The sequence below is a fragment of the Aplidium turbinatum genome, chromosome 2 (assembly GCF_918807975.1).
Source record: "Aplidium turbinatum chromosome 2, kaAplTurb1.1, whole genome shotgun sequence".
Taxonomy (NCBI): Eukaryota; Metazoa; Chordata; class Ascidiacea; order Aplousobranchia; family Polyclinidae; genus Aplidium; species Aplidium turbinatum.
The window spans coordinates 1,390,945-1,414,799 of NC_137473.1; the positions used below are offsets into that span (position 1 = coordinate 1,390,945).

A 23,855-nucleotide genomic window follows, 5' to 3' on the forward strand; every position below is an offset into this window, starting at 1 on the left:
ATTGTGTTTCGTTAACCATACCGGTGTAGCCTCCACACTAGCCATCACGACTTTTCCCAAAAAGATGTGTTTCTCGGCAGTCGAGTGTAGCAAGAATTGACAGCGATAGACACGTGTTTTGCCCATGAGTATAAACTTTACCAGGAACGAACTCGCAATGATTAAAATTTTAGGAACACAGTGACCATTATCTAGTCGATATTTCTACTTGTCTAACATGCCTGACATTATGTCAACAATATGTTTATTGGACTATTTATTTGTTATACGATAATATTACCAGAAGAGCTTGGTTGGTGGGAAGATGATGGCGTTTGTGATGAGGTGGATGCTCTTAAAGGTTGTTGGGTTGCTTTGGGGGTTGAGTTACCTGTAAAATTATAATTAACTTTAATTTTAATATAACTTTAAATTTAATGAAGTTAAAAGACTTCCCTTGTTAAGTGAAATAAAAAACTTTAAAACAAAATTATTTGATTTTACTTCGAAATATTTTATTCATGAAAGATGTAAATCTGCGCTTCAAAGGTTGAGGTTTTGAGTCTTGTGGAGCTGAAGATGAAGCTTTCTGAGATGATGATTGAGGTCGATTTGAAGCGTTGGGCTGTGTAGTCAGTTGTTGAGATTCTTGAAGAAGGGAATCTTGAAGGAGATCTAAAAATTAATATAATGTAATACAGTATGTTTATATTATACTGCAGTTGCTTAGAAAAGTTTTTGGTGTGGTTGTAACAATACGTAACAAAGATTAACGACAAATACAAATCAATTATTTAGTGATTGGCATAATAATAGACCCTTTGTTCACTTAACAAAAGCTCTATTAAACTTAAACAAAACATGGTGTTACCTTACAAATTGACACAAAGCGGTAAAACTTGCAAACACAAACTATCGAATACTTAACTAAACCTCTACATGTGCTGCCAACAACTCTACAAGACTGCCAGCAAATTATGGCAACTAATGAACCATACGTAACAAAGAAACTTGCAAATTAAAGCATTGTGATCGGTAAGCTTGCTACTGCGCTGTCAGGAAGAAGGAAGATGTGTGACAACGGGCGACGTGTCACAATGATGTAATAACCCGGATAGCAAAATTGGTTCTTTTTAGATTGATTCAACGTCTGCAAATGGATTAACATCAAATGCACAATTTTTTCTACCTGGAAATTATACTTCAGATAATTTTTACTTTACAAAAATCAAAAGGGCGTCGGTTCAACTCCTATCCAGGAAATATTTTTACACAAGGCACTTAATGACGTTGCCTGAACGTGGCACGCAGATCGGCTTAGTTAGATTTTCATTCATTGATTTCAATCTTCAACCATCGAACATCCGTCTGGCTTCTTGCAAATAACAATTTTTCTTATGATTTGAGTAAAAGTCAAATCTTATTTTGGCACTGGCTACCGGTTAGGAGGATTACAATTCCATCATCTAATGCAGTTTGCTATTAAGTTAGTGCTCATATACAAATAAACCCCTTCTGTGAAGTACACCGCGTTTAATGCAGTTGTGTGGGTAAGGCGCTGTGAATCAAAGATTGCAACCAACGCAAGTCCCACCAACCACGTAACAAACAAATAATGACTTTGTCTTCTGTAGGCTAGCGATCACCAATATTTTTCGGCACAGGGCCAAGTTCGCCATTCATTTTAACCACGTCGGTGGATAGACAATTTTGCGCATTGAAAATGCAACACGTATAAAAGTAATCACGTTGGGCCAGACTTTGGGAACCGCTGATCTAGCGACCTAAACAATCTACCTACTTGAAGCGATTTGTGACGTCTGAGATGGTGATTGCATCAGTGTTGACATAGACTCATTTGGAGGCAGCTGCTGGTTGACTACAGAGATCGATAGATCTAAAACGATGTTGTAAAAACAAAATGGATAAATTTATTATTGTTGAAATAATAACCATTTTGCAAACTGCAGTGCTCTAATTTAATTAATGTGAGCCTTGTCTTTGTATTGTTTCAACAAGTTTGTCAAAATTTGGAGTTATCTTGCTCAGTGCCAATCTCATGTCATCTTCAGGTTGAATACAATTTCTCTCCTTTGTTTTGATGTGAGTGAGCGCAGAAAATCCGCTCTCACACAGGCAGGTAGTAAAATATGGCAGGGGAGCTTTCACTGCCTGCGTGCCAACAACCGTCTTTTCATTCTTGACTTTTGTCCAAAATTGACCAAGAGTTTCTTTCTTAAAACAGTTCATCAATACGCTGTCGCACTGAATGTCAATAAACTCCTCTTGAAACCCAAAAATGCTTAGGTAGTTTTCAGGCAGAATATCAACATCAATAGCAAACGGATTATGCACCCATTCCAAATCTTCTGCATTTTTAAGGATAATCAAATCAAATTCTCGTATCAATGAACCCAAATACCCACAACCTGGACATCGTCAAAGCCTAACTCCGTATCTTCCAGTAACTTCAAAACAGTAAATGATGCTGTTTCTGGGACGAGATTTTCCTCTTCCACAACTTCAGCTTTTGCGTGAAAGTTATCAGATTTTCAGATACATTGACCAACATTACAATATGTTTGGCCCTTACAAAAGTGTATTCAAGATGTTCAGCTCCGGAAATATATCAGAAAGATACGCCACAAACAAAAGCCACTTTTAATCAGCAAACTTTTCTGCCAAGCTATGCTTCTTGTTTATCAAAAATTCCTTCACCTCCTTGCGCAGAGTTACGAATCTCTCCAGTACTTTGCCACGAGATAACAATCTCACATTAAAAAAGTGCAACAGATGTCTGTATGCTGCATTAAAATCTTCGCATTATTTTTGCAAAGATTTTATAATTTTATTTTGCGAAGTATAAGTTTTGGTGTGGCTTTTGAAGCAATTAATTGCTACAACTTCCTAGTCTAGTGTATACCATTGTGTACACTTCACCACAAAATGTGTGTGACAAAATCGTCGGGTGAAACCTGCGGCGTAGTTTGAATAGTGGAAATTACGAAAACTAAAGTAGTGGTAGGCAGTTTAAACTTTGCTCAAGACTCAAGAGGCATTATCTTTTATCACCACATCTTATAGCGACCCAGCCAAATGAACGGCGACACAGGTTTGGGTCGCAACCCAGGGGTTGAGAAGCACTGGCCTAGCCTACTAGTTACCAAAAATGATAAATATCTTTTAGTTGTAGCTGAAAAAAAAAGCAAATATAGTATATTGTTCCGTGTCACAACATAGTCACAAAATATTTAGCCAATATTCCTACTTGAGGCAATTTGTGAAGACGAAGTTGATGGTTGCGTCAGTGCTGACGTAGATTCTACTGAAAGACGTTGGTTCATTGCAGTGCTCGATTGATCTGTAAATTTGAAAAAATAATTTGTTGTTTGGGCAATAGACATCATTTAGTTATAACAGACAAACAAACAAGCAAATATTGTTTATTGCCACAATGTACTCGTTGTGTAACACTTATGCCTATTCTAGCATGAAGTCATGAAACACAAGATTGATAAAATACAATTGACAACATCAACAAAATATTAACTACGTCTGAGTCGTCTGAGCGCTCATTCACAAATAACGTCAAGGGTTCAATTACCAATGATAATTTGTTGAAAGGAATATAAATTATTATAATGGATTACTCCATAAAGATAACAAATTATATCTTGACATGGCCTGCTATAATGAAATAACCCTCTATGATATAATTTGTTGTTAGTGGTACGATAAATAAACTGTAGATGAAATAAAAAATGAACCTTTGTTGATGATCGGATCCATAAGGATTCCTGATGTAAATTGTACAACAACAGCCCAGTGGTCCTTCAGCAGGTTATTTTGTACAAAAGATCTAAAGTCGGTTAATGACATTTCACGACAGATGTATAAAGCACTGAAGTACTCCTGAAAGGTCTGGTGGCTAAAATAGAAGCGTTGCTGCCCTTCCAAGAGTGGATATTCTCTGTTTGCTCCCATCAGAGTGACGACAAGATCTTGAACTAGCTGACTAGTGAGACTTTCTTTTATAAGATCGTTTGCTGTGATTAAGACAGTTCCTTTTTCTGTTGCTTCATACGCAATTTTGGAAAGTCTGATTACAATATCATCAGATATGGAAACGGCGTGTGCAGAAGTTTTAAGATTTAACAATACAGTATGAAATATCCTGGTCATCGTGGATATATCATCAATTTGAGACGATCCAAGAGATGCTCTCACGTAGAGCTGCAGCATCAAAGGGTTGTAGCATATGGACTTTAAATGTGGAGTTTTTTCTGTAAGTTCGTTCCAAAGAATCTCGGATTGTTGTTGGTCGTTGACTAAAGCGTGGAATAACATTTTCATATTGTCAGATGTCAGATCACTAATGAAGTAAGTGCGTTTGGGCCGGCATCTTTTTGGAATATTAAGCATAGCATGTGGTCGAGAAGTGAATATCAAGTGACAATTCTCAAGAAATTTTCCAAAACAAAGATTCGAAACAAGTTCCCAGTATTGAAGTGGAGTATTGTAATTGGATTCTTCCACATTTTCGTTCAAGTTCCAACTCACTTGATCAAATCCATCAAAAATAATGAAGGAGTTTTCCGGATTGGCTGTTGTCCAGTCAAAAACAGAATTCTGTTCTTGGTCATTTAAGTTATAGTTGCAATCCCCCAACAGAAATTTTTTCAATGTCAATTGTTTGTTGCAGTCATTCATGTTCATAAAAAGCTTTCTTAGGACGAGAACATTTTCACTTTGAGAAAGTCGTCTTGCCAGGCGTTTCGATAGGGTTGTTTTTCCTGACCCAGGATATCCAATTACAGACACAAACCTGTTGGTTTGAATATCAGAAACTAATTGATCGATTGTTACTGCTTGGTCAGATTTACTTAATTTAATTCCTTGACTTTTTGGATTGTACTTGTCATCGTCAGGAATGAACCTTCCTTGGTAAAAGTCAACTTTATGCATTTCACAATAAATTTCTGGAAAACCTTCTGGAGAAACGTCAAAGCTGGAGAGATCAACGTCATATTTGCGATGATATTGTTTGCGAGCTGCTTGTTGCAGCTTTTTTAATTCTTTTGTTGAACCTAAACAAAAGAAAAACAAAAATATATTTGTAAAAAATATTTTTGAACTGACGACTGGTCTTACTGGCAACCTCACTTGAGCATACTTTGAGTAAGTTATGGTTCAGCAAATATTAGAAGCTTGTTAAAATGTCCAAACATATACGACACGTTATGTGTTTTACGTTTCTCAGTTTTTCTATACAATATTCAAAACATTTGTGAAGGATATAGCAAATTGTAAGCGAAAAGAAACGGACTTTAGCACATTCACCAAACCACCACGTTTAGAAGCAGCACTGTTCGAAACAAAAATATTTCATTTCGTTTAGAGGTGAAACTTTAAATCTTGTTTTGGTATCAATTTGAGTAGAAAGGTATCTTCTTTTACCGTAAACAGACCCAGCTGAGCAACATCACAATATTTAACAAACAAAAATTAAAATGAAATAGCGAACATTGTCCGCTACATATATTATTCTTATCAAGCCAAGAAAACATTACATTTTTATGAAATACTACTAAAAAATGCATAAGCATAACAACAAAAATATAGTCTAATCTCAACAATTGCACACAAATGAACTGACAACTGAAAAACATTACTTAGCACAACGTGCCGAGTATTTAAAAGAGGAAAGAACTAATGTTCAGAAGAGAAGTGTCTAAATAGATTACGCAGGATAGACAGAAGTACAAGCCCAAGACACAAACAGAGCATAAAACAAACACACATAGCAAAAACAAACACACAACATAACAGTGACAAAGCATAACACATGGCAAGTTAATTGAAAGACTGTTTAAGAGATAGGAGTTATTAGTTAAGAGTTATGCATTTGTAACAAAACAAATAAAACTTTCAGATTGTAAAATGCACAAAAATTCATATTCCAATATAAGTTTGGAAAGTGCTGGGAACAACCGGAACGAAATGGTTAACCGCGATTTTCCAGACGATAATGAAGAGGGAGACCATGCTAGATGAGTGGAGAAAGTAGAACTGTGCATCCACGTTTCAAAATAAAGGGAGACATACAATAATGTGCAGTTTTTGTGGCATCAAACTCACATGTCAGTCTTGAAGTTGTGGGAGAAAGTATTCGTTAAAAAGTTTCTAGAAAACATTTTGCATTCCACAACAGCAGTTTGGTTTCATAGCGGAATGAGTACGTCAGATACAATATTACCGATGCGTCAGTTGATGGAGTAGTACAAAGAGAGACAAGACAACCTGCACTGCGTGTTTATTGATCTAGAGAAGGTACATGATCGGATGCCAAGACAGAAGATTTTCAGATGTCTTCGAATGAAATGTGTAGAGAAGTGGGTTTGTCTGATGCAAGACAAGCACCAAAGAAGTAAGACGCTTAGAGAAAGTGCTGGGTAGGAATCACTCAGAAACTTTAGGTAACGGTCGGGTGTCATCAAGGATCTGCACTTAGCCCGTTCCTCTTTTCTGTTGTTATGAATTGCTTCACAAGAAACATCCAGAGAGAGGCACCGTGAGATATGCTGTTTGCAGATGACGTTGTGCTGTGCATAAACGAGAGAGAAAGCAGAACAAAGGCTTCAGACTTTGGTGAGCAGCTATGGAGGATAGAGGTATGAAAATAAGCAGAATATCTCAAACTCCACATGTCAACAGAAAAAAATGATGATGAAAATAAGACAGAAATATAATTACAGGGAGAAATAGTGAAACAAGTGAAATAGTTCAAATATCTTGGTTCGGCAGTTTATGAGAACGAAACAAACGACAGAGACGTGGCAAGAAGATGTCAGGGAGGATAGGGAGCATCGAAGAAAATGACAGGAGTCATGTGTGACCGAAAGGTGCCAGAAAAGCTGAAGGGGAGACTCTATAAAGCGATAATAAGATCAGCAATGTTGTATGGGATGCATGCGGTAGCCCTGACAAAGTCACAGGAAGGAAAAATGCAAGTGACTGAAATGAAAATGCTGCGATGGTTTCTGGGGTGGACAAAGGAGGACAGAGTAAGAAATAAAATCATCAGAGAACGAATGTAAGTCGGAGAGCTGAAAGACCAGCTGAAAGAGACATGCCTTAAATGGTTGAGTCACGTCGTATAGACGAAAATTACGTCGGATGAGGAATGAGACGATTGGAAGTTGGTAAAGAAAGCGAGGAAGGCCGAAAAGAAGATGAAGAGAATGTGTGGCAGAAGATATGGAAATAGTGAGAGTGAAGGAAGAAGATACTGATGAAAGAGTTATGAGAAAGAGTTGTCGCGGTCAAGAAGTTACAAGCTTTGCTACATCAGAGATGCCCGGTGCTTCAGTGGAACACTAAACAGAATCACGTTTTAAAGTTTAATTAAGCATTCTACCATTTTTAATGCAAAAGTAAGTTATGTAATTAATTATTTAATGAAAATATTGTTGATGTAATCGTTTGCGGAAGATAGAAATGTCTCAATGTCATAAAAATTAACAAAAGATAATTGAAAACGCTTATACCATTTAGATGACAATAACTCATGGACCGATACATCTAACTTACTTTCCTTCATTATTATTATACTCTTGCTAACTGGGATTTTAAAGTAAAAAGGAAATCAACGAGTTTGGGAAACACTCCACGTGGCAAACTTCAACATTCATGAAAATTCGTGAACACAAATAAATCAAACTCGCTGGCAATGGTGGCAAAACTATTGCAGGGTTTGTTAGCTGACCTAGAAGCTTTTACTACAAGTGGCATTTATAGTAGCCCGGATGTTGCATAGTTGCTTCAAATCGTGCAATCTTAAACTTTTTGTGGTGTCTGAACTGTTATTTCTCAGAGCAACCAGTAAAAACTTTGCAAGATGGGAAGGCAGTCGCAATGTTATCTTTGAAACGACAAACAAATTGTAATAACGTGGAAAGCAAACTTTTTTATTATAATTACAAATTTTAATTTTCATACAAAAACCAATAAAATTTAACATTTGCGGAAACTTTCCTTTGTTTCAAATGACCATTTACTAGAAGCATTTGATAAAAGTTTGTGTAATATTAAACGAAACAATAATGAAATTTCTTTCTACGTGGCTAAGATGAGTCAGGGACTTAGTGGATTGGTACTTGTGGACATTTGTGTGTCAGTATTATCAAAAGGTTTGTTTAGCTTATTCATGTTAATAATTAAGATTCATAATTATACTTGTTTCAAACTTCTAAAATATTTTGTTAAAAGCAAAAAGCTTATGTGACGTATCATAATATGAGGAGGAAAGGTCAACAGCAACCAATATTACGCTATTGCGATATTATAGAGATAATACAAAGCGAGAAATGGCATCTTGTTTTTGAGTGTGACACCACAATATTAATATATATTGTAAGAGCTTTCGTATAAATGGGTCTTGTAATATTTATCATACTCTTAGAACTACGCAATGACATTTACACTATTCGCACCTTAGCACTTCTGTGAGCTAATTCAAATTATTGTGACGTCATAGATGCCTCAAAGAAAAGGTTATATGAGTTTCAAATTTCCATTAGGCCAAGCCATACTGGTTCAGTTGTTGTAAAGACTTTATGAGATCAACTGATGACATTTTTACACGTTTAAGTTTTTTATTTTAGTAAAACAAGTTTAGAAATATTTTTGAAGTATTAAGAAAAAATTTCGTTCTTTTTTTCTAAATTTTAAAACATTTCTTTCGATGTAAAAATATTTGCAATGATTTCGTTTCGTTTCAAATTATGTTTTTTTTTAAAGATTTTGTTTCAAACAAAAAATGTTTTGAACAGCTCAATTTGGAAACTAAATTATGTTTGGAAGAAATCATAACATTATTATAATAAAACTCTTCTTGTAATATTTATCTACATTTGAAATTCATTCATTTAAAATATTCAGAAAATCTTGACCAACAATATTGTTGATATTATTAACGTTGTTTTTTATTAAATGAACAACACGCAAAGAGATGTGATGATACTTTAAAATATTCCTTTTTTAAAATGTTACTTTTAAAATATCTACATTCTTATTGCAACAAATAAGTGACTATATAATGTTTTTTGTATGATTCTAGCTTCGCAATAAAATCAACGATATATTTTGCTAATTGTTATAACATTTTGCTGCATCTTTTGAGTTTCCGTTGTTTCGAAGATTAAAAGTATTGATTTGTTTGCTAATTTGTTATTGCATAGCTTGGCAATAACAAATCAATTTTAATCAACTTTAATTTAACAAATCAAAGTTACAATTGATGATGAAGAAAGATTGCTTGACAATTAAAACTACTGATACAACTTTTCAATTGAAATATGGCAACGCAGCAATGGTATAGGCTACAAACTCACTATGTCTATCATCATTCAGCTCTATGCCTTGATGATTTAACAACCGAGAAATTATTACCATAAGTATGGAAACTATTTCAATGAAATATAAACAGTACAAACCTTCATCTCCAGATGTAACGCAACTTTGCTTCGGCAAATTGTAGATCGTTGTATGAAACTGCCTCTTGTCAACATGGTTGACCACTTGATCAACATGCTGATGATGATGATGGGCATGAAACTGCCGCTGATCAACCTGGACCACTTGTTGAAGCTGTCGCTGGTCAACCTGGACCACTTGTTGAAGCTGTCGCTGGTCAACCTGGACCACATGTTGATACTGCCGCTGGTCAACCTGGACCACTTGTTGATGCTGCCGCTGGTCAACCTGGACCACATGTTGATACTGTCGCTGATCAACGTGGACCACTGCTTGGTCAACATGCTGATGGACAGTTGTAGAAAACTGTCGGTTGTCCTGGTAAGTCAGTTGTTGATGAGCTTGCTCTGTAAGAAAACTTATTAAATAATGTTTTGACTATTAACATTTGAGCCTTGAATTTAACGTAAGAAGACGTCGATGACTTGATGTCGGGATCATGGCGGTTGTAAGTTTTGTTCTCTTTCAATAAAACGAAGCAACATATTTTAAAATGTGTAAAATACGTAAAAAGCAATGCTATCAATATTATCAACATGTTAGAGCAACCATCAAATCAAACTCACTGTCACGCTTTCTTTCTATCTCTTACCAGGAAAAAGACTTGGAAAGGTTCAATGACGTAGTTTAATGGGTCAAACCGAAAAGCAGTCAATTAAATGTCGAATAATTCTACTAGTGAAATGATAATCTGACTTCTTGAAGAACTTTAACGAACGGCTTCTTAAATAACTCTAATTTCTGCATCAACTACCAATCCACAACTCATAGCACAACTCTCATAATCAACTCATAATAATCACCATAATAATAATCTCAGAATAATAATCTCAGAATAATCATTACACAAACTACACCACTATTTATAGTTGGCTGTTCAGTCCAGTAACTTCGAGAAGGTTACATCATAAAGAACCATCGTTCGGTCACGTAGCGTTTAAATGTAAACAACAGAAGTCTCTAGAAGGTCACGTAGGGAAAATGATTCCAGAAAAGACGTTACATAATACAGATTTCGTCATCAGAGGTTACTTCAGGTCATAACCGATAATAACACATCTCACCAGAATTCTACAACCAAACAACACGCTCGTTGAAGATACAAAGCAAGCCATCGCGAGGCATTGCACCTTGATTGTGACATACGCCCCCCCTTAGAATATTGTTGCAAACAATATAACAACACAATCAATACAAAACACACCACAAAACAATTAATTACTCAATAATCAATTCTCATAAGTCCATCGTTGCATGATCTACCAACGATAGCTTTTCTCAAAACAATATTCACGTTTACTGTGAAAGTTTTCATCGTCCTCAAAATCTTCAGTGCACCGGCGAGCGAGATGACCCATCTTCCTACATCGGAAACATCTCCTCTCCGGACAGTCCTTGGCGAGATGACCTTCTTTATGACAATTATAGCAAGCCTTTTCATCAGAAGGGCAGCTCCTGGCTATATGTCCAATCTCCCCACATCGGTAGCAGTGGTTGTCACGGCAACGTCTATTTTCCGAATGTCCGCCGTCAGCAACGCACTCCCTGGCGAAGTGTCCGCGTCTACCGCATCTATAGCAAACTCCAAATGGTCGTCGCCTGCCTCTTCTCCTCGGTTCTTCGCGCTCGTAATATCCGTCATCGTGAGATCGTTGCTGATTATCTACAGAACAATCTCGAGCAAAGTGACCATTCTTGCCACAAGAATAACAAGGTATCTATTTTTGTCACATGGCCAGTTTTTCCCGTTAATTGACTGTCTTTAACCAAATCTCTCCTCACTATTATACCAGTAGAACTAGAATCACGTAAAACTTTTACCTTTTTGTCTCAAACTTTTCCATCCACTACTGGCAGGTGATCTTCAGGTATTATTTTTCCGCAAACATCTTCATCCGGATTCTCCTCGTCAAGCGTGGGTTCAGGAATCATTAACGCACAACCGCATCGATAAACGTCCGTGTCTTTATCTTTTCCAGACTGATTAGGTAAGGAAAACGACTTGTCCTTGCATTCCTTCGCTTCGTGTCCATGCCTATTGCAACGATTGCACCACTTCCTCGATTCCTGATGATTTCTGTTAGTCTTCCTCCGGCAGTTAACAGATTTATGACCTAAACCATTACAATTAAAACAACGTACTTCTCTTGGAACAGCACCTCCTTTAAAATTATTTGTTTGCTCTTCGTCATTATCGCATGACAACGTTTCTTCAGTCGACAACTTCTCATCATGAGCAACTAAGTACTGTTCTGCCACACTGGCTATTTCTTCTAGATTCTTTGGACTTCTCTCCATTAGATAAACAGACAGATCTTTTGAACATGAATCTGTGAATTGTTCCTTAACTATAAGGTTTGCCAATCCGTCCAATGATTGTTCGGCCCCCGAAAGCTCAAACCATTTTAACAAAAGGTTTCTTAAACGTTCAATAAATTGACCTGGGCTTTCGTGTTTTTCAGGCTTTGCCTCACGGAATCTTTGACGGTATCCATGCTCGGTAAAATTGTATCGCTTTAACAGAGCTAACTTCAATCTGTCGTAGTTCATGGCTTCTTCTTGCAAAAGTCTTGAATATACATCAAGAGCTTGTCCCGATAATAACATGCTTAGCTGGGTAGCCCACGTTGACTTCTCCAATTTGGCTATTGTAGCATATCTTTCAAATCTTAACAAATAACTATCCAACTCATCTTTTTCTTCAACAAATGATGGCAAATCTGGACGTCTAACTTGCGCCACAATAACATCTCGAGCATTATCATTAGTAGAATTAGATCGCTCACCAATGTCCAGCTTTTGTCTTTCTAATTCAAGTTTTAACTTTTCCAATTCATATTGCGCTCTTCTTTCTTCAGCTTCTGCTTCGCGCTGCGCTTGTTTCTCTTCAGCTTCTCGTTGAGCTTGTTTTTCTTCAGCTTCAGCTTCGCGCTGCGCTTGTTTCTCTTCAGCTTCTCGTTGAGCTTGTTTTTCTTCAGCTTCGCGCTGCGCCCGCTTCTCCTCTGCTTCGCCTTGCGCCCGCTTCTCCTCTGCTTCAGCTTCAAGTTGTGCTCGCTTTTCCTCAGCTTCAAGTTGTGCAGCTTCAGCTTCACGCTGTGCTCGTTTTTCTTCAGCTTCAAGTTCTGCTTTCCTTATTTCACGAGCAGCTCTTCTATCTTCTCTTTCGTCAGCTTCTCGCTGAGCTTTTTGGTCCATTATCTTGTGATACTCTTCCATCACAAACTGAGACTTCTCATTACCAGTCAGCCCCATTCGTTCAGCCATGCTACCTAAGTCTTCAATCATCTCATGTTTGACAGTATCCGCCATCTTGACATTAATTTATTATTCTTTCAATAAATCTTCGGTATTCTTCGGTTTTTCGGTTATATTCTTTTTCGGTTTATCCTGGACGAGCCCCCAGAATGTCACGCTTTCTTTCTATCTCTTACCAGGAAAAAGACTTGGAAAGGTTCAATGACGTAGTTTAATGGGTCAAACCGAAAAGCAGTCAATTAAATGTCGAATAATTCTACTAGTGAAATGATAATCTGACTTCTTGAAGAACTTTAACGAACGGCTTCTTAAATAACTCTAATTTCTGCATCAACTACCAATCCACAACTCATAGCACAACTCTCATAGTCAACTCATAATAATCACCATAATAATAATCTCAGAATAATAATCTCAGAATAATCATTACACAAACTACACCACTATTTATAGTTGGCTGTTCAGTCCAGTAACTTCGAGAAGGTTACATCATAAAGAACCATCGTTCGGTCACGTAGCGTTTAAATGTAAACAACAGAAGTCTCTAGAAGGTCACGTAGGGAAAATGATTCCAGAAAACACGTTACATAATACAGATTTCGTCATCAGAGGTTACTTCAGGTCATAACCGATAATGACACATCGCACCAGAATTCTACAACCAAACAACACGCTCGTTGAAGATACAAAGCAAGCCATCGCGAGGCATTGCACCTTGATTGTGACACTCACCTTCTTCCATCACTTCCTCAAAAGGAACATCTGCAGTTCCTTCGTCGTTGTTTGAGAGGGACATGTTTTCTAATTTGTGAATCTCAATAGAATAGAATTCTACAAAAAGACAAATCAAGCAAATTATAAAGTTTGAAGAAACACAGTCGCATGCTTTCGAGCGGTGTCGAACCGGCATTCTATTGAGAGTCGTACCAAAGCTATCACAACTCGGCTACCGACACATTGTTGTTCTAACTCTGACTTATCCTCACCAATTAAAGTAGAAACAGAGCAATAAAATTTATTTTTACAGTTTTAGTTTGATCTTTCTAAGATTCGAACCTTGTCCTACAAGTTGTCGACTGTGCAGAAGCGTTCAGCCGCTCGCGCTTATAACCGAATGATCACGTGAGCAATACGTGGCCAGGAAAACGATCGAAAAAAATAAAATGTTCTTGATGAAAAAAGTTTCTAACTCACAAGCATGAACGAAGCGACTCTTTGTTTACGTAATTGCAACGTTAGTAGACGTTGAAATGCTATTTCTTTACTATTTCTTACTAGTTTAAAGATTTGGAAGTTGAAGATACCAAAGCTTTTCATTCAGACTTTCCCTCTTCACAATCAACTATAAAGTACAAAAGAAAACTTTCCATATTGCTTTGAATTTGAAACAAAAATTAACGCAACAAAGTTTGCATGAAAAGAAAGTACTGAAACACTGCAAAATTGATATTTTGAACAGTCCTAAACGAGAGTGAAAAACGTTGCATAGTTTTAAACAAAAGAAAACATGTGGAGTTTACAATTTCTTTGCGTATCATTACATTGGCAAAAAACATGCTTTTGTTGGGTCTGAGGCTGAGTTGTTGAACACTGGTTCGACACTCATCGAAGGCAACTGTGGCCTGGAAGGACGTTTTTCCAAAACAAACATCAAAATAATAACAAAAGAAATTTACCTTCTTATCCACAACTACTTGACATAAACCTAAAAACGAAAGGAAGAGGTGATCAAGAACCAAACTTTGGTTTGTTGGTTCATCACAACGTTCACAAAAGTTCTAACATCACAAAAGGTTCTAACTAAAACACGTGGACCTGACAATTTTTTTGCGTATCATTACATTGGCAAAAACATGATTCTGTTGGCTTTGACGCTGAATAGTTAAACATTGTTTCAATACTACATCGAATTCAGGCAGCTGTGTGTCCTGGAAGGACGTTTTGCTAAAACACTCACCGAAAAGAGAGCAACAAAATAATATTTTCCTCTCATCCACGACTACTTGACATAAACCTAAAAACGAGAGGAAGAAGTGATCAAGAACAAAACTTTGGTTTGTTATTTGTTGAATATGAAAACGCGTATTGCCAAGCAGTTTTTCTATACGATTTAACAGTTTGATGTTCATTTCGAAATCTTGTTGCAAGATTGTTCCACAAGATTGTTTTCCACAGAAAACATAAATGCCGTTTTTGAATTCCTGAAACCCAAATGCCGTTTTTATGTTGAAACCGTGCCATAAAATTACACAAGAATAGTAGCCTATGATTTTACTGTGCTAGACGCAAAGAAGCAGATTTTGGCGTCAAACTCCATTGAGTCAAACTCCTTTTGCGTCAAACTCCTTTTGCATAAGTTATCTTCTATTTTTCTTCGTCACCGAAACCTAGTCATGTTTTTGCTTTAAACTGAAGAAGTGCAAAAGATACGTGGCCTGATGGTGTCAAATTACTAACAGTTTGGCCAGATGAATCCATATTTTTTATTGTTTATGAAGGTAGTAGAGCTGTTTGCAGTAAAACTGGGCTATTACTGATCCAACCTGGCCCTTCATGTAATTAACCGGACTATTGTTTATTGCTGACAAATACAGGTGTCTAGTTTTCAGTAGGCTAAGCTACAGTTTCCACCATTAATTGTAATTGGGTCTACTCGCTTACATTTTATTCAAACTAATTTGGATTAATTGCTATGTGGTCTTTGTTTTTGATGTTGGTTCAATATCGAGAAGTTTTTACACTGCGACACACTTAGAATTGGAAAAACGAGTAAATGAAAGAATAATTGCGGACTCAATGCGCGATTTTATGTTGGATTTGTCTGGTGACTTAGCAAATTTTCAAAATGTTTCAAGAATTTTTTAAGCCATCTTTGTATTTTACTGTGCAAACTAAATGATGCGTAAAATTGAGTTCAAGTCATTGAAGCTAAGCAAAAATATTTTCAGTGATTGCACGCAATAATTGTGACATCACCGAGTAGCTGTGGTAATTCTATCCCGAGTTGTTTGTTTAAAAATATTTTCTTTTCAAAGATCGTTTAAAAGAAGAAGTTTTAAAGAAGCGAAACGGTTTTTAACAATCACTTTGAATTGCTGTACTCCCTTAATATGTTCACGAATTTTTCAGAGCTGACATCAAACATTCTCGTCAGATCGCAAACTTCAATGAAACTTCTTTTAAACTTTAAAATGGCGACAGCAAATGGTTGTTGAGGCAAAATTAACTGATCTTTGACGAAACTATTGAAAGATTGGAATGTTTGTGGGCAGCCATCTCGCAACCATTTCGACATATTTTTGCCGTTTCTGAAGTTATTTTTAGCAAATTATAAATAGAAGTTTAAAAAACTTTGTTTTATCAATTTGCAGTAATTGCAAAACATAAAATTTGGTGCATTCGATTTGAATAAATTTCGCGTTTGACTATGTTCACTCGAAGATATTATTTATCAACCGACAAATAATCGGTTTGGTTTTAACCCTTTATCCTGTGACGTATTTTGGCCAGTTGACTTGCGGACGGGGGGGTCGGTTCGACACTATCACTTTGAGCTCGTGTAACTCAAAAACTATGCAAGATAGATCAATCAAATTTTCACATGGTGTAGATAATTTATCTGACAAAATAACATCGAAACTCTTTTGCAATTTGTTCAACAGGGCAACTTGAAAAATCAAATAATTTGATGGTTGGTCATATTTTTTTATTTGACTTGAGAAATTGCTTCTTAATTAACTTATAATTGAGTGTGACGGGTTAATTCCATTGTGTAGATTTTAATCTCTTACGCGGAGACGTCGTCCACGCTTCAATGAAATCGTAATTGGCGTCCGACTCGCGTTTGCTTGTTGTTTTGCCGGAGGCATTGCAAAAAAAATTTGCTTTGTTTCAACATTTGCAGAGAATGAGACATAATCATCGCAAAAAACTATTTCAAGTTCTTTTTGAGCCACATGTTTATAGTCTACACTTTTTCAAACGTACTGTCATTACTTGATATTGGAAGTAAATCAAGCAAATTTTTTTTCACATTCACACTGTCGAATTTGGTTATGTATGATCAAGAAACACTTTGCATTTCACAGCACATCTCAGGAAGCTATTTATTCGTTTTTAACATTATTTCAACGTCTAAAGAGGTTGAATCGATGTAAAAAGTGTCTGATTTGCTGTCTGGGTAGCGATTGAATACAGAAAAGTAAGGTAGCCTAATGGTGTCACGTGGTATTTGAACAACAACCTATCCAAAGGTAGTGACTTCCTTCGATAGGAGCTTGTTCCATTTTAGGCCATCATGCACTCCAAAAACAAAGAGCGTCTAAAACTCCTGACTGATAAACTATGTCACGATGCATTCCAAAGTGATATGTTTCAATACTTACCAACAATGATCACTTTGAATAAAACAATTTTGCAAACAGCTGTGACAAAATGTAGTGATAATAATCGTTTAGTCAAATCGTGTTGGTAGGTTATAGAAGAGGTCGTTTGCCAAATGGAACTCCCGTTCTGCGTAACAAACTCAAAGTCGTGACATAACGATACAAAAAATTGAAAAAAAATCTTTTTCAGGCCGAGTGCTATTGTCGTAAAAAAACAAAAAATCACTAAAGTGTTGACTTTTTCCTTGGGCAAAATTGAAGGTTGTTGATATTTTAAAAATGCACGTTTGTGTCAAAATGATTGAAGTGTTTTTTTTTTCATGTTGTTAACTAGATTTGCAAAATAACGTTTTCTACATTTTTTTTCTAATTTGTTGGACATGCATTTTGTGTCAAGCTATTTATTACGCATGAGAAGATTTCTTTCTGTTCAAATTTTGAAATAGCATTTTAGATGCAGTTTGCGGTTGATGGCGTTACTGCAAAAGCCATCTTTTGTAATTGACACACATCCAAAAACAAAAGACGCATAAACTACTGCTGGCTGATAGACCACGTCACAATACATCATAATGATGTTTTTCCGAACCGAAGACCCAGAAAACCAATTTCGTCGTATATTAGTTTAGACGTCTGCAGACGTTGAACCAATGACAAAAAGTGATTTTCTGATTTGAAACAAAGTGATTGCTGTTTCCAATGTGCAAACATTTTGATAAAAAGTAATCAAGTTTTGGCTACAGCTTTCTGGTCCATTTAGGCTACTCTGGTCGATCGACTCACGTTGCAAATAACTTGTTTTGTGTAAGGTCTTGCTTGTGAAAAAATCGAAGTAAAAACACAAAAATGAAGTAAGCTATATTTACAAAGTGTTATATTCTTGAATGAACCATAGTTTTTAAAAAAATAGTTTGAACAGGTTTCATCTGATAGAAACTATAATTGATATCATCGCGAAGGAGCAAATAGCTGCGAAAATCACTTCAAGCAATTCTTTGAGGTGATTTTCATTATGCAAACCAAGGTGAACCTCAATACACATATTTTTATGCCAAACGATAAAAATCGTTCTTTCTTTTTTTCAAGGGTAAGGAAAACGATCCGTATAAAATATAATTCAATTCAACATATTTTCCTTATTTTGTCAGATATGCATTTTGTGTAACAATGCTTTTGAAAAATTGCTGAGTATGGTATAGCGTTTGAGATGTAGTCAGAGAATACAACTCTATGGTTGATGGCGTTATTACAAAAGCCAATCTTTTGTCAGGGAAATGTATTCGAAAACAAAAAAGCACAAAAGCGCTGACTGATAGATTACGTTACGATACGTTACAAAAACGAGGCATTGATTTCAGATTCTTTCAACCCAACAAACAACTTTGCTCCAAATGACACAAACGTCCAAATTTATGGAGAAAAAGATATAGGCCTACACCGTTTTGTGAAAATAAGTTTTTGTAGACCAACATTTGAATGAAAAGTTTGAAATTATTGAATTGGTCCTAATAGTGTTTTTGCTGAGATATATCAAAACTTTTCAATCCTCGTATAAAAAAATAATTTTGTAATCTCTCAAGCAACTGCAAAAGTACCATTTAGGTAAAGATTCAGTGATGATACAGTATGCACAATGCTTGTCAAAGCACAATAATTTAGCTGCGTGTGTTTTTCCACAAAAGCCAAGCAGTTTAGATAGTCTGTGTCAAGTTCTTTTCAGTATCCTTCAATCTCTCGTTTTCATAAAACATTTTCACAACATCCATAAATATTCATGTGAATATAAGTGTACAGGTACATGCAAAAGTTTATTGGCGGGTCAAGAACGCACTCCTTGCTTTCCGACAAGAAATCAAGAAACTTACGACATCAGTCTGTTTGTTTTCTGAGATAAACAGAGTTTTGTCAAGAACTTTCCTACTGCTTCTTGTTATAAGTTAGAAACAAAATGTATTCGCCATAGAAAACAACGTAAAATTACATTTTTTTCAGCATAGCTTATCGGATGCTCTCTGATAATTTCAAAGCAACTCAGATGTAATTAAAAGATTAATCAAAGCAACTCAAAACTCGAGTTTGCAAACAAAAGGCGGAATCATTACGGTTGAATGCTTTACAACAAAACCAAATCATGAGATATCTGCGTCGCAGTTCCACGCACGGCGGCGCTCAGTAATCCTATTAATCCGTATAATTTGAAAACAAAAGGGCTAGCTAAAATATCAGAGTATGTTATGAAAATCATGCCATATCTCTAAAACTATAGACAATAGCAACGTCATTTAAAGCGGAATAAATACTTGAATAATTTTTAGGAAAAGTCAAGAAATTTCAAAGCTGTGGATCGCGTAGTTCTTTAATGATATTGCTTTGAAAAGTACCAAGTCCCAACCGACCCCCCCCCACAGGAAATAGGGTTAAGAAAGAGACATTCAATCTGTATAGCAGTCAGTTCAATCTAAATTATCTGTATAGTTTGGTAAGAAGTAACTGGTTGGAAAATTCAATGTTGACTGTGATGGTGCAAGGCAAACGAACAAAAGGACGACAAACAATGAAATATTTTGACAATGTCACGCAAATTAGGGGAATAAAATTTATGCCAGAAGTCATAGCAAAAACAAAAGCAGAGCAAAATGGAGGGAGTTCATATGTGAGGCCACAGCTGATCAAATATGAACTTACATTGAACTTATACTAATCAAACAAAATTAATTTGTTGAAGAAGAAGAATCAAAACATTGTAAAGATTCCACAACACGTTGGTGAACTTTGTGCGACAGATTTGATGTCTCTTTCTTAAAGCCAAACTTAATACCAAACATCACTCAAATGCTGTACATTCCACAACACCAGCTACCGTGTAATCTGAGAGAATAGTTTCTTCAAAAATTAGTTGGCTAATAATATTTACAGGTTAATTTGCCTTTTTGGAAAAACAAATGGTTCTAAGCCATTGTAGTGAAGCAAAAATACCTTTCATCTTTCGCACGCAATTCATTTGCTGCTGCAACTGCTTGATTCTGCATTTGTTCAACCTTTCCCTTCAAACAACGTTACATCTACATTTCATGCTAAACAAGTCAAAGCGTACTCACAATCACACTTGGCTTGGTGTTTTGCGAAAGCAAATGGAATGTTTTGGTTCATATCCTTCGGATTTGTATGGACTTGTTTGCAATGAATAGAGCCATTAGGGTAGTCATATGTTTTGATGGTACATATTGTGTTCTTCAAAAAGCATGTGTTGTTCAAAAAGCATGGAAAAAACTGAAATGCTAGTTGAAAAAACTTGTTTCAAAATTAAAGCGTAGCCAATTATTTACTTTCATTCAACAATCTTGATGTCAGGCCATCAGTACAAGACAAGTAATGTCAGCTTACTCACTTTGATATGCTCCTTCGGTAGAAGAAACTGCAATAAATGCGAACACTTAAGTAGGTACGAGATGTTAATTATGAAGATCCACATAAAGTTAATGTCTTGAAATGAAGTCATTGGGGCGATATTGCGAAAAACAAAATGTGATATTGGTCAATTTCTTATGGTTTTGAAAATAACATTGCAATGACTTCATAGCCTTCAAAGAAATACTTGTTTGAAAGGAAATACTTCTAACATGTGTTCAACTTTAAATTGGACTGAAAATCCAGGATGTTATTCAAACAAAGAAAATTGACAAAAACAAAAAACAAATAGCTAAGGAATCTTTTTTGCGCCTCACTTTCCAACTGTTCTGAAACTCCAGAAACGCTTCGATGATGCGCTGATCACTACGTGGCTCTCTAGCAGCACCATGCAGGTTTTGCATTTAAACTGTTTCAAGAATGGATCATGTCATTGTCACCACAAGTAATATGAAGAGAGTTTGTCATAATGTAACTTCTAATCAATAAAATAGTCAACAAAGCTAAAAAACGTTGACAACAGGTAGAGCACAATGTCAGAACAACAAAATATAAGTCACAATTTCAATAAACTGTCAGTTACAATTTAATTCTGGATTTATCAATTTGTTGCAGTTATTGGTTTTGACTGCAGTAACAGCAAACATGAAAATGAAAAAGCGGTTTATTAAAAGCCGCACATTCATAACTTTTATTGCAGTTTTTAGTTTTCACGGTTAAGCCTATTTCAACAACACAGGAACGAAACAAACTTCTCCGTTTGTCTTCATCTCAGCCTCATGTCGCAATCAACAAAACGAAGCTACATCTTCAGCTAGGTTGCGACCAAATGCAGCTGGAATGTTCTTCCTGAGAACATTATTCCCAGATGCCCTTCCCCACTTAAAGATTCCTGGTCCAAACGTATCCTGTAAAATCCCTTGTGCACAATCTCCAGTTCCAACAACTCGGTCAAAACAAAGCTGATTGGGTGGTTGATGTAATGTGAACAACGCAATATTTCGCATTTAAAATTCCATCAACTCAACATTGAGCAGTGGAGCATAATGAACAATTTTCTAGAAGATGTGGTCACCTTGTTATGAAGGATAGTCTCAAAATTTAAAATCAAATCAAAATCAAATTAAATAAAAGAGTTTCAAAATTCGGTAGCGATTGCTTCCTACGGTTTTTATCTAAAATGCCACATTCAGAGACACATTTACAAATTTAAATTCGAATACAAAAACTTTTTGTTTCTGAATTGACGGATTAAAATAGTTGCAACTATGCGTAGCCAGACCACCAAACAGGCAACAAAGTAATTTTCACCCGACAGATGTTTTTAACAACTGTAGTTAATCTGCCTAAAACTACAAGCAAGCAAGTTAATTACAAACGACGTTAAGTCTTGTTTTCTGAAGAGAGGCATTGGAACTGTGTGGACGACGTACAAATTTTCACAATACAGTTTTAGTGATATTTACAGTTATATCACAAAACATAGCTACTTACGTACCACCTGGAAGTCCATCACAAATCACCAGTGCTGCGCGTTCCAAAGCTCTATAGAGCCACAGGTGGTACTCGTACCAAAGGTCGAGAACCACTCCTTACTCGTATCAAAGACCCAGAACCACTAGGGGTGCTTGTACCAAACGTCAAGAACGACTAGAAGCACATGTACCAAATGTCAAGAACCACTAGTGGTACGCGTATCAAAAGTCGCGAACCACTAGTGGTACGCGTATCAAAAGTCGCGAACCACTAGTGGTACGCGTATCAAAAGTCGCGAACCACTAGTGGTACGCGTATCAAAAGTCGCGAACCACTAGTGGTACGCGTATCAAAAGTCGCGAACCACTAGTGGTACGCGTACCAAAAGTTGCGAACCACTAGAGGTACGTGTACCAAAGGTCGAGAACCACTAGAGCAGGGGCGGGCAACATACGGCCCGCTGGCCGGATCCGGTCCGCGACAGGATTTTGAGCGGCCCGCAGACAGTTTCCGGTCTTTACATGATAATGTTGTCTGTGGCCACACTCTGCCGGCCTTTTTGAGCGGCCGCAATCCCCCACTACTTGCTTATTACGTCAAATAATAGTGACTGTTAGTTATTCTTTACTTCTTTGTTTTTGGTTTTTAGTCAAGTGACAAGCATGTTGTGTTCCGTCATAAACGGGCCTTCCATCCTTTTTCTTTGTCTCTTGTAAGAATATCCTTCAGTCTTCATGATGACAATTGAGAAGTACACCAATATGATATCTGCACTAGACAATGAATTTGGTCGTCGTTTTGCGGACTTTCAGAAACTTTCTGCTGAGTTTGATATCACGGCCTACTAGAACACGGCCAAATATGTTGCTAGTTGGGAAAATTTCTAAGAGTTTTAATTGATACAATCATAGCCATGACAAACCTGCCATTTTCCCACTTACAGAAGGATGTAAAATAGGCAATATTTGCATCTACAGTAGACATATTTTTGGCTTGTTTTGCCGGAGATTAAATATGTATGTTAAGCACAATTTATGCAATAATAATGTAAAATATGTTCCAACTGCTTCCTGGAGGTAGTCTTATCATACAGTCGTTAGGTTTTTTGTATAGCAGGATCTTTCGCCAATAGCCATATTTTACTTGCTAAATTAAACTTGGCGAAAAACAAAACGAACTAAAATTTAAATTGGCACATCAAATGGTCAGCTTACACCATAGAATCCACAAAAAATCCTTTATATTTTAAATGGAACATGCAATTGCACCAAAAGCGACACACCAAACGACACTACCTCAAAGGTGTAGTTGGAAACGGAAAGTCTCATATATTACATTACTATTGTGTAAACTGTGCTCAACGTGCATACCTAATCTTCGGTTAAACAAGCCAAACATATGTCTAGGTGCAAATATTGCTTAATTTACTTACTTCTGGAAATGGGAAGAAGAACGTAACTGTGATCAACACCAAAGTAGCCGTAGCTGCATTTATCGCGAAGGTTAAATTGTGGAACAACCGAGTTGGAAGAGGCACAGTAGCGCAGTTTCAGACGCTTGACATGTATCTCGAAGGCAATGGACTTGAGTTGACAGCGGCGTTGAAGGAGGACATACCTGACCACTTAGGCAAGCTAGCCAAGAAGATGGACAACTACTGTATTTTCCGAATTTGGACACGGCTAGTCTCCAATAGTGCACCGATCCCTTCACATGTGATGACAGCTGGGTGGATGATGACGACTTTGTGACAAAAAGAAGAATTTATCACTCTCCGAATGAACAAAGCGTTAAAACTTGATTTCAAGGGGAAAGGCT

The 23,855-nt window shown here is 36.5% G+C and overlaps 2 protein-coding genes across 2 annotated transcripts in view; both read right to left on the reverse strand.

Annotated features, from left to right (window-relative positions):
* Nucleotides 1-23,855, reverse strand: part of LOC145765718 (uncharacterized) — a 1,283,504-nt gene that overhangs the window by 215,901 nt on the left and 1,043,748 nt on the right. Inside the window, exons 18-21 of the mRNA XM_082577542.1 lie at nt 3,248-3,340; nt 1,781-1,876; nt 484-654; nt 281-370 (exon numbers count right to left, since the gene is read on the reverse strand). Coding sequence (XP_082433668.1) covers nt 281-370; nt 484-654; nt 1,781-1,876; nt 3,248-3,340 — 450 coding nt within the window. The remainder of the gene's footprint in view (nt 1-280; nt 371-483; nt 655-1,780; nt 1,877-3,247; nt 3,341-23,855) is intronic.
* Nucleotides 1-23,855, reverse strand: part of LOC145764717 (uncharacterized) — a 99,291-nt gene that overhangs the window by 20,374 nt on the left and 55,062 nt on the right. The gene's annotated exons all lie outside the window — the stretch shown is intronic.